At 37.6% G+C, this 12,194-nt stretch overlaps 1 protein-coding gene across 1 annotated transcript in view; it reads right to left on the bottom strand.

Annotated features, from left to right (window-relative positions):
- The window catches only part of PDE1C (phosphodiesterase 1C), a 289,933-nt gene that overhangs the window by 156,037 nt on the left and 121,702 nt on the right, over positions 1 to 12,194 (bottom strand). The window contains exon 7 of the mRNA XM_036406364.1: positions 1,828 to 1,854. Within this exon, the coding sequence (XP_036262257.1) occupies positions 1,828 to 1,854 (27 nt within the window). The remainder of the gene's footprint in view (positions 1 to 1,827; positions 1,855 to 12,194) is intronic.

Below are 12,194 nucleotides of genomic sequence, written 5' to 3'. Positions count from 1 at the left end.
GATGGAAACATGACCAAAATCTTCAGTTTATGCACATTGCTGGAATTACTAACTCAACAGGTGTTATTTAAAACCAGACTTTAAGTGAACTGCTGTCCTACCACTTCTTTTTTCTGGATTTTACACTTTTGCACCAGGTGGCAATATGTGCAATTTTCCATTTAGCATCATACTTAGTCACTCAGCAGGTGGAAAATTCAAGGCAGAATCTTACTAGCCATCTAGGTTTCCCTAGATGCTGCCAATGTGCGGTTCCTAGACCTAAATAACAGTGAGCCCATTGTGCTACAGAGCCCTCTGGGCCAGCAGTCAGCGCCTATTGGGCAAGGTTATCAGGAGCAGCTGATCAGCAGTTGCCATATGCTGGTCCCTGCAGTGGCTTCTTGGCCTCTGCAGAGCTTACATCGTTTTAGACATCAGAAGGTCATGAAAGCCCATTTGCAAAATTGCTGCAAGGATGCATACCATCAGGCAGGCAGCTGGCAGGTGTAACAGTAAGAGAAAAAAAACAGAAAGTTCAAAGTCCCACAGGGCACAAAACTTATCCCTGTAATGCTATGTTTAAAAAACCTGACATATTGTAGTCTATGTATGTCATCAATACAAGAATGTACAAGTATGTTCTATAATTGGATTTGTAGAACATACTTACATCTCTCTTCTGAGGCTTACAGAAAGTTTCCCATAGAAAAGAGAAGCTGAATACAAACCTTGCTATTGTCACAGTTATGCACACAGAAGAGATATCTAAATAAGATACAGTACTCAATGCAATGCTTTGACAATGCTAGCAGTCCAAGGCACTCACAAATACACACAAACACAGTGGAATCATTCATTCTGGAAACAATTGTCTTGCAGCAGCTGAAGACCTGTGGCCAGAGAAATGTTCATAATTAATTAATAATCATGGCAGCAGCAAGGGAAATGGGGAGAAAAGTAGACCTGCAAAAGCAGACCTACAGTGTCAGCCCCATATTTAGAAAAAAAATCTGGGAGCATATTTACCTTCTCCCTGTTCTTGTGTCTCACATTATCCAATGCCCTCTTGCACAGATCACCATAAAAGTCTCCAAATCAGTATTTTTTACTAAACTCTCATTGCTTAAACCCACCTTGTCCAAGACTCAAGCCACCACACGTCAGTTTCTTGTGGCTGTGACACACAAGCATGCATATAGCCTGTCCTGTCATTGCTGCATTAGAATGATAATCTTCACCAAAGGGTTATAGCAAACAGGAGTGGATGCCTATGACACCTCAGCTGACTGAGGCATCACATTGGCTTAACTGCCAGCATGCTCAGGGGTTCCAAAACAAGAAAATTTATCTGTCAAAGACACCCATTGAGCCTGCCTCCTACAAGGAAGGAGTAAGATAACTACATCTGGTGGCTGTAATATGGACCCTTAATCAACAGGATTCACATTTTTTAGTAATGTGAATATTACTACAGATTATTAGTAACTCTACAAGCCTGCAATTCATTTTGTTATTACAGAATAAGCAAACAGTACAAGTTAGAGCCAGCAGATCTTGCAGAAGAAACGGTGCAATGTTAGGATTTCACCTTCAAAGATAAATATTTCTGTCCTTACTCAGAGAGAATTACCACTAACACCAGAGGGAAGGACTACCCAAAGGAGATTGGGAGCAGCAGCACAAGATGGTCCTTAAAATGGGAAACAAACAGTAGAATGGCATTTCCCCAAGAAAAAAAAAGAAAAAAACCACCAACCTCATAGTAGGAAAATCCTTTTTCAAACCCCCTACCAAAGAGAGAAATGACTCACAAATGCCTTCCAGTCCTCTGCGATTTACTCTTACCTCTGTGATGTTTTCTTATATTTTCTCCTGCAGGAAAAGAACAAAATACAACTGAGATGAGAAGGCTTCACAGGCAAGGAGGAAAAAGTAGAGGGCTAGAAATCAGGAGCAATTCAGTGAAGTCACTTCTGCCACAAGACTGTCACAAACCTGATGTAGCCATTCCCTTCTACTAACCTCAGTGGTGGTTGCCACTAAATTCAGGAGAAAAAAATTGTGTTTGCTTGTATGCACATACTACTCTTTCTTGTGAGAAAGGGTTGTTGCGACTAGGAAAAAAATATTTATTATTCTAAATGACTTAGCAGGAAATCCAAGTGTCAGAAATGTACTTGTATTTACTAGTTGTAATATTTACGTCTCTCATCCAACAGATAAGTAAGATAAGTTCTGTGAAGTTCCCATTAACAAGGAGTAATGAAATGTATCCAACCATATTGTCTGTGGTCACCCGGTGGAAAACTCCAGTGGTTTTAGAGCAGTCTCTCTCTAAAAAGAAAGTCTAGATCCTAGCAAGTTCTGTACTCCAACAAATTCCAGATACCACACCACAGAGCTTCACTTTGTTGCACCTATCTTGAGAACTTACAGACCTTAACCCAGGACTAGGAATGGCAAGAGCAGATAAGCATATAGGACCTCTTCTCTACCCCAATACTCACACCACATCAATTACAGCAAAGGCTGTAAACCTCTTACTTACCTCTTACTTAGCCACCTCTTAGCATGGTGGATTTTGTCTTCAGCAGCAGGCAATGACACAGGCTGCCAATGCACAGAGTAAGGCAATACACAAAAAGGCAATACATGCCTTTCTGTATAGCTGTCTATGTAGCTATACAGTTACCTACAGGGGTGTATCAGCACTGTATGTTGTCTGTGAGCTGCTGTTTCTGCACCTGTTTCCAAAGGCTTTGCACAGAGGCTGGCAAAATATGGCATTAATTTACTTGAACTCAGTTCTGCTTTTATGTTCTAAAGTAAAATTAATGATAGTTAAACTTCACAAGTAGTGAATGAAACAATTTTCAATTTGGACTGTGATTTAGCAATACACTAACAGACATTCCCAGCATTTTCAATGTTGTTTGACAAATAAATATTTTTAAAATAGATGTATGGCTATTAGCATCAAGTTTACTTTCATTTCTGATACTACTGTAGATGGAAAATTGTAGCTAGGGTGGGCCTAAGAAACCCAAACAAAGAGTAACTTTCTATTTTACAAATAGGAAACATGGCAAAATGGAATGTAGTGCTATTTTCTACTTAACAAGAGCCATGAATAATGTCTCCTGACTGTAAAATGTTTCATCCAACAAATGCCTTTACAAATTGCACTTGTGGTTATACCCACTTCTATATTCTGACCATGTCGGAATCATAAAAATACTAAATAGCTACTTTAAAAAATATTTTATTTACAATTTATTGTGTGAAGAATTACTTATTTAAACTTGAAATTATGCAAAGGAGTAAAAGAGAAAATATTCATTGCAGTATCAAGTTTATAGCTTACTGACATTAAGAATGTTGACACATAAAAGCAGAAATGCAACTGGACAAATCTTATTCTATGAAATTCTTTATTTTCATTTCAGAAGGATGAAAAGTAGAACTTTTGTTTTGAAAAATGTATATTAGGAACTTTATATTCTAACAAATAAAGAATTTTATTATGTTTTCTGGCAAAAAAACCTGATGAAAAATAGGCCATCTGATTGGCCAGTCTAATGCACACTAATTAGAAGATTTTATTCCCAAGAAATACAAATTTGTTTAAGTTTTAAAATGAAATTATTTGCAAGTTTATTTTTTCCCCTGAGAGGCTTTTATGGTTCATTCCAACACTGTCTGAACTAATTTAAATTTCATTGGTCAGTGACTTTCATATAATGTTATATAATGTGTTTCTCTTTCAGACATTTGAGCAAAGATAAAATTCATTGACTCCAGTCTAATGGTGTTCTTTATATTTGATTAATAGCACGACTTTTCTGATCACCTTTAGTTACACCTTTAATGTTCCTTTCATTCAAGAATACTTTTAATACATTAGAAAGCTGTACTATTACAGATGACAGTACTAGGAAAAAAAAAAAGAATTTGCCTAAGTAATAGAAATTTTTAAAAACTTATACACAGTTTTTTATTGTTGTTGTTGTTTTCACACCTGCAGTCTAATCACCAAGTTACTGACTGCTTTTCCAAGCACTGACTGAATTTGCAATTTACAAAGAAGAGAATATAACTAGAGGAACACTTGTTTATATATTCAATATCACTACTGCATGCACATGCTTTAAAAGGAACACCATTAGCAAATTCTGATATCACGGAAAAAAATTCTGTATGCTTGAACTTCCAGCATCTCAAAAAGCAAGGTCTAACAATGATACTCACCACATTATAAAAAAAATGGTGTTGGTAACATGTAACTTTTTGTAAATATAGAATTCAGTTTGTTTTTGGAAACACAGTGTCAACATCTATCTTCTTTATGGTTACAAACCACCACTTAGACATGCCTTCCATTAAATGAGATCACTGGAAACAAAGGAATTAGAAATTACTTCTTTAATACCACAGCCAGCATCAGAGACTGGCTTGAATCAGCAACCATGTGTGCATTAACAAAGAGAAACTGGAGGGGGCTGGATTTAGATTTGGTTGGGTTTCCACGGTTTTTTGGTTTGTTTTTTGAGGTTGCTTTTTTATGAGGGGTTTCGTTTGTTTGTTTGTAAAATACTATATATCTTGGGACAAGATATCTTGACTTATGTCCCAGGATGCATCTATGAAGAGACAACTATCCATGAAATTACTTTTAGCAGGTGCTCTAGAATAAACCTGGAAACAGGCACACTTTCAGTCAAGTGCAAGGGACTTCTCATTTTTTGAACAAACACTCTTTCCCAGGAGAGAAAGAATGAGTCAGATTTAAAGGAGGTAATGTTACAGCTTCCCACATCTGTGAGCCATCCTGTGCTCATGCCTGAAAAGAGGCTAATTGATATTACCAAATCTGTGTAAATTCAGTTTCTTTTCTCACTGCATCCGTCATGCTCGGACTGCCACATCCATTCAATTTCTGTTACTGGCTGTGGAATGTATTATTCAGAGGTTTATATTTAGCTTTCACTAAAAAAAATAATTAGAACAAAGTAAGGGTTTTTTTCATGCTGAAGAGAATTATCAAGTGACTCACACTAAATAGGCCCTATACAACCAGTGTAAACTAAAAATAACTTCACTGAACTTAATACAGTTACACTTGCATGAATATAGTATGAAGTGAGTCAGTCCTAGTCCAAGAAGGCTGCTAGAGCCTAATGGAAAAAAAAAGTAGTAAGACACTTAAAGATAGATATTTTATAATTGAAGTGGTAGGTAAAATGAAATTTTTAAACTCAGAAACCATAAAGTTAACAAAAATATTGAGTCAACTACTTCAGTATCTTCTCTTCTGAGGATGAATCCTTCTTGTAACCAGAGAAATAAAAATAGCATACTGGCCCAAAATAAAATTAGGACAGATTTTTGAAGGTATTTAATCTTCAATAAGATGTAGATTGCTATGCTGTATGGTGACACAATTCCCATTGAAATAAATAGATATAAAAAATTTGTCTTTGTGCTTTGATGCCCATCAACTTCTTCAAGGTTGTCTGTTCTCATGGTTATGCTTCTGATTTTGCCATTTAATTCCAGTGCATCATCAGCCAATTTGGTTTTCCCTGTATTTTCCCTTCAGGCACTTTTCCATTAATTTATTATCTCTTCAGGGTTGTGGTTTTAGTCTATAGGGTTTTACGCAACAATTCATGACTTGAGCCCAAGTAACACTACATTCAAGTTTTTGCAAAAATGCTCCTGCCCTTCCTCTGCATCTAGGAATCTGGAAATGAAGAGAATATAATACAAATACACAAAATCTGTGCCTGCATTTAGTAGTGATGTTCACAGACCTTAGTCTTCTGAGACAGTTGAATAAGTCAACTGAGTACCTACAGAGAGAAGTGAGGACAGAGGGGTAGGGTGAATTAAGCAACTGTCAGCCAACCTGGTTTTGCACCATAACCATACAACTCATAATATCAACTAGCTATATGAATTGCTATTTCACACCTACACAGCATCTGAAAAATTGTCTAAACACTTAATATTTTTTTACTCAAAATAGTGGTTTGGTTAATATGGTGTTATTCCACATTCATTCCACAGGGTTAGGTATTAATGGCACCTTTTCAGAATATGGATAAACCTGTGGGTGCTGCAGAAGTAATAGAAGGATCTTTGCCTAGTTTCATCCTTGAAAATAAATACTAAAATTTGAAAGTTAATCTCACACTCTGCTCACAATCTGCTAGAGATTAGGGGCTATATCTGTCCTTGGAAAAAGGCTCTGCAGGCTTCTATCTTCACTGCAGTGATCAGACTTAGGCCACCAGCTGGTGGATGCATGATTGATGGCCTAAGGTGCACGTATTTGAATCAATAGGTTGATACTTCCCAGCTCAGGGTGGGAAATACCAGAAGAATCTCCTTAGGCTGCTGAGACAGTGGAATGGCTCAATTTTAAGGCTGAAGCTCACAATCAACACTCACAGTGGCTTCATCTAATGTGTTTTGTTTTGCTTTGTAGCAGGCACAGGGCCTGCAAGGCCTCCCTGGCAGTCAGCAGCCTAAGATAGGAAGTGCCTAGTCACGATGACTGGAGCAAAAAACCCCTCTTCTGCCCTCAGACCCTTTCTTATCTCTCTGTAAGAGAGAATTATAGGTCATATTTGCCTCGACCCTTACCATTGAACCATTTCCAAAACTCCTAAACCCTATATAAACGCCCTCCTCTGCCCAGCTTGGCAGAAGGAGCTGCCACTGATCCCCCTTCTCAGAAGCGGCCAATAAAGGACGCCTCTGTGGAAATTCATACAGCACTTCCCCTCTCTCTCCCTGCATCTGCTGCTACAGCACTTTTAGCAAGCAAAGAGCTGAAATCACTAAAGAACTAGAAATCATCTAAGAGCTGAGATCACTTAAGAGCTCAACTGCTTGCTAAGATTGCCTGTGGCTGGGCGTTGCGTACAGGCCCAGACAGGTTGTGCTGAACAGGACCTCGCTATCCAGACCCATGGCAGCTGGGGGAAAACACTGAAAACCCAACTCAGGAAAGCAGTATTGCTTGGCCATTGCAATGAGTTCAGAGAGTACACACAGTTGGTCAAAGCAGTTGGATCTTTTGAAGTCCCTAAAATTCAGTGGCCTGTGCTCTCTTTGTACCACCAGCTGAGAGTGCACAGGCCTAGATCTAGCATAGCATGTGTTTTCAGGCTGGATCTGTGTTTCTTAGTGAAAAAGAAGGCAACAACTTTTTAGGGCACCAATGGACTGGTGAAAAATATATCTGCTACACTGTTTAAAAAGTTATTGCCAGCAGCTGCCTTGTATGCGGTGCCCTGCCACAGGTCTGCACCCCCACAGCCCAGCTAGCAGAAATGAGGACACTTCTGGGCATCAGTTGCCTCAGTTCAACCTTTTGGCTTAAACTGCCAACAATGGTGGCATTTGCAGAGATGCCAGATTTTGTACTTCCACATCTGAAATACACTCCTTAGTGCCCACTCTGCAGAGAAGAAAAACTACCAGTACATTAACTCCTTCAGCTGATGCAGCAAGCCTTGTCAGAGCTTGTGTGCCATACCCTTAGTGTTGTCACTGACATTGTAAAGCATGATAAGAGAAAAGGGATTGTTCTTCCTGCCTGAAGAGGATCATTTTGTAAAAGCTACTTCTTCAGAGGAACCTCGATTGTTTAGGAAAACAGTTGCCACAAGCTCTGGCAAGCTAAAATTAGTTGTTCATAGGCTCAAGGAGAAAGAGGTATTTCTCCTCCTATATTTAAAAAGCTTTATAATTAGCATCTGTAAGATATGAGGGGGAAGCTTAGTCATCTGTTAACAAAAGCACACAATAATGTCCTTTAATAGTGGAATCCCACAACATCCATAGCTCACACAAGCTAGGGCTAATAATCTCTGCTTTCCTTCAGGGCTCCTATGACCAACTCATTTGGAAAGAAAAAAGCCACCTTACTGGAGTGAAATATCCATATCATAACACACACATTCTCTCAGGTCCTTTTCCTTTCTTTCCTGCCAGAGGTGGGTTTCTTGATATTAAAATTGGTATTAAGATAACGCTACTAAAATCCTACTTTGTAGTTTAGCAAACCAACAGTAATATAAACAATGAAATTTGGCAAACGAGAAAAATGTCTGTCTACAAGTCACATCTGGAAGATTTTTTTCTGCTCCTTTTTTTACCGATTGGTGAATCTATGTTTTTTCTGAATGATCTCTTTCCACTACCTTTTTCTATAAGAGCCAACCACAATTCATGTTTACTGCTCTTGCCCCCATGCCCTTCCAGCTAATGGGTCCAGAATTCCCACAATTTTCCCTTGGTGACCATGTCTAGACAAAAGGATTTAAGAGCACTTCCCAGCTCTCAAGCTCAGGTGCCATCTCGTGTATCGCAGTGGCATAGCAGTATGGAGTAGGCATTGTCCCTCTGTATAGCACTCCAAAGGAGGCTGAGATCAAGCTGATTGACAGGATCACTTAAAATAAATTGAAAATCTTCTCTCCCAGCAGCTCAATATTCTCAATCATGCAGTGCATTACCAAATAATCATCATCACCACAGGATTAGAGGTGCATTTATGTTACATTAACAAAGCCTATTTTAATAACCAAGTATAAATCAACTCACAAAACCCCAATCTCACAGCACACACTACAGCATCAGGCAAAGCACAGGATCCCATGGGAGCCCTGACCAGAATTCAGAAATATGTTGAGATGACCAGATTTTACTGATGGTATAATGCCATCAGCTCCTGACAGGTTTTTAATTCTTTAGTTTAAACAGAATTATGCCCTTTCTTGCTTTACTCACACTCCAGTCAATAACAAAAAAAAAAAAATTCTGCCACATGGGCTGTTTATCAGAATATGCTAGGTTAAAAACAATACAATCTCAGAGACTATTAACAGCAGAGGAGAAGAAACAGTAAGAAGAAAGAAGGGTGAAGAAAGAAGGCAAAATTTCAGCTGATACTCAAAATTTGATGGAGGGTTTATGTGGAATTTTTTAAAAACAAGGGAAATAATTTTAAATTGGGCCCTGAACTATATGGGGACATTCTGAAATCATGCGAGGATGAGGCAGTCACTTGTCTCATTTGAAGTAGATTAGAAAAGCCTGTGTGCTCCAAGTATGGGTATGCATGGTGAAGGTACAGAAAGAAAAGAAGCGCTCACAACTTCAAACTGGTAGAATTATTTCAATAGAAATGGAAACAAGACAGGTGAGGAACCCAACAGGTCACAGTTAATAAATAATTTATGTAAGTAATTCAAAGCCAGAAAATATAGTCTGATTTTGTCCAAGGAAAGTACTATTTTAATAAACGTTAGTTCATCTGGCTGACCATTGGATTTTAGCTGTCTAACTACCTAGTTTTCTAAAGAACAACAAAAAAGAAATGCACAGCTTCATCTACAAAAATGATTGCAATCATTAGTACCTATGATCAATTGATGTCTCTTGTTCTGCCTCTGCTTAGCTGTGACCTTTTGCCACTGTAGGGCTCTTAGAAACCAGTTTCCTACTTGCTCATTTCATGTCTAATATGTGTACTGAGTAGATGCTAATCATAGCTGGAAAGGCAATGAGTTTAAATTCTTCTTACAAAATAACCTCTGTGGTCACAGTCAGTCAGGAATTTCTTCTGCAGTACAAGCCCAAGAGAGCTGAAATCCCTTCTCTACCATTTAGTAAAGAGTAAACAGAGCCTAGAGGTATTACAAATGGGTGTTATGGATACTATCTGAGTAGACTGAGTTTAATGACATTATTATAGTATATGCTGTCTTGAGACCTGATGATCTTTAATTGCACTTCATTTTTCACACTGAGTGCTGGGCACCAGCTCCCTAGCAAAGCAGGATTCAAGAATGGAGAGGGGGAAAGCAGAAGGGGGAAGGAGACTTGTAAGAAGGGAGTTGCTTTTGAGATCTGTTCCTGCAGATAATAAAGATACAACTGACTTGAACTATTTGGCACTGCAAACTTGACCCATGTCTTGATCTTATCTCCCAAGGTGAGTGTAAAATCAACCGCCTACTGACCTTGGACAGGACTATATACAATTATAATACTTTTATTGCAGCAGTAGTGTGAGAGCTGATATACTAAAAGGTATCTTATTTTCCACTGACATAAAAATGATTGACATAATTGGTTTAGCTTCGTTTCAATAAAGGACAATCGTGGCTTGCTCAAACTTTGATAAATAACACCAGCTATCAGAAGAAGAAAGCTAACTTCAGTGTATTCTTCCATGACACAGTATGTATACAGAAAGAGGAGAAAAAGCATAGGAAAGGTTTACTTAATTGATCTGTATTGAATACTGTATGTTAAGGATTGTTTTGAGCAAGACAGTCTGTGAAAAATGCATATTTTATGATTGGCTTTTTGCAAATATTAAAATTAATATTATATGTGTTATGTTAGAAAGTTATGCTGTATTAATTTTCTTAAGTAGTGTGTTAAATATAGTTTTAGGTTATAACATAATGTTAAAATAGAAACTATGCTAAGATACTTTTTTTAAAGAGAGGACTCCCACTGAGAGAGCAGCCACAGGACACCTAAATCTTTCAGAGAAAAAGTATTTATTGCTCTCTTATCAAAAGAAACTAACTTCCCTCTTTGTTCAGCCCTGAAGACACCGTCAGGATTCAGAGGAAGAAGTTGACACTGACCATACATAATTCTTTGTTTGAATGGAATTTATGCATTATGTATGAGATGTATGAATATGCAACAGGCCATTGGTTTTAAGGGTTAATGTCTGTTAACGTGTGTCCTTTTTGGGGCTTATTTTGCCCAGAAAGAGGTACCCGGACTGTCCGTAACTCTTTGTTTTTATTGTCTTGTATTGTCCTGAATCCTTATTGTCCAAACTTTTATTACTCTAATTATATTACTATTTTTATAACCATTTTATTACTATTAAAATTTTAAATTTTTAAAATTTTTAAATTTTTAAAATTTTTTCAATTTTAAAAACAAGTGATTTGCATTTTTCACAAGTCTGAGGTACAAGGATCTGCAAGGAGCAGATGAAACACTGCAGGGACAACTTAATGCTTCAGCTGTATCACCAAAGTTTTCAGTACCACCAAATGAGAAGAGTAAATTCAAATCCACTAGTGAAATGGCTTTGTATTGGAAAATAGACCTGCCTGGGCTTTTGGCTTCTCAACTACAAAAGAAGTCATCAAACTTTGTTTTAAAAACTAAAAATATGATTTCACTCATGTAGATTTTGTACATGGCCAGTACAACCACTGACATTTTGAGGTTCTTTCTCTGTATTTACTCAGTTTTCCATCATTGCAAAAGATGAAACAAAACAACCAAAACCATAAACAAAGAAAACCAACCACAACAACTAAAAGCTCCTGCTATTGTATTTGGTGTGGATTCAGTTGAAGAAAAATATGAAGTAAAAAGGAAAATTAGTCTGCTTCTGAAAATCTAAGCCTTTGAAAAAATGTGATCTACTGCTCATTCTTCTTTTTCACAGCACCCAACTAATAAATTCTCTTGTAATACATGCAAATCACATTCTCAAGAGAAGTGCAGGCTCATAAAAATCCAGTTACAGGAAAGTATATTTCAGGGAAATAAAGTCCTATGGTCTAAAAAGGATATAGAGCAGTTCTTAGTATTCATCCTTTAAAAGTAAAAAAAAAGTCAAACCATTATAGTATATGGCCTTCACATATTTATTATTGGAAAAATAGATATATATTTAGCCTGAGTTCTACTATCTAGCTGGCCACTACAAATTACTTAAGGAACTTTTAGCTTTGAAATTAGTAAGGGTGATGACCTGCAAAGTACAAGATGGTTGGTACTTCAACATGCTTATTCTGTAGGCTCTCCCACTGGAAGACAATATGGCACTTAGTGCACAATGGGATCAGAGGAGCCAACAGGGAAGAATACCTCCAGCTGCTGTTTGGAGCATAAACGTGCTTCACAGTGTGTTTACATGGCAACAACCGATTGGGATGGAAACGAGTGGGATGCCCCTTCCTTGCTAGTAAAATGTCTCAGGAAAAGGAAATACACAGTCTTTACTGGGCATCCTTTAGCTATATTTAGCTGTTCATTTCACTAAGAAGAAAGTAATGAAAATGAATCAACGAGAAGTGTACTGGGAATAAGACAACGCAGAACTTTGCAGAGCACATATATATGTAATATTGATGTGCCATGATGTATTATGA

The sequence above is a fragment of the Molothrus ater genome, chromosome 1 (assembly GCF_012460135.2).
Source record: "Molothrus ater isolate BHLD 08-10-18 breed brown headed cowbird chromosome 1, BPBGC_Mater_1.1, whole genome shotgun sequence".
NCBI classification, from domain to species: domain Eukaryota; kingdom Metazoa; phylum Chordata; class Aves; order Passeriformes; family Icteridae; genus Molothrus; species Molothrus ater.
Note: the sequence above shows the minus strand (reverse complement) of the source record. Positions and strands in the feature narration are given on the sequence as shown.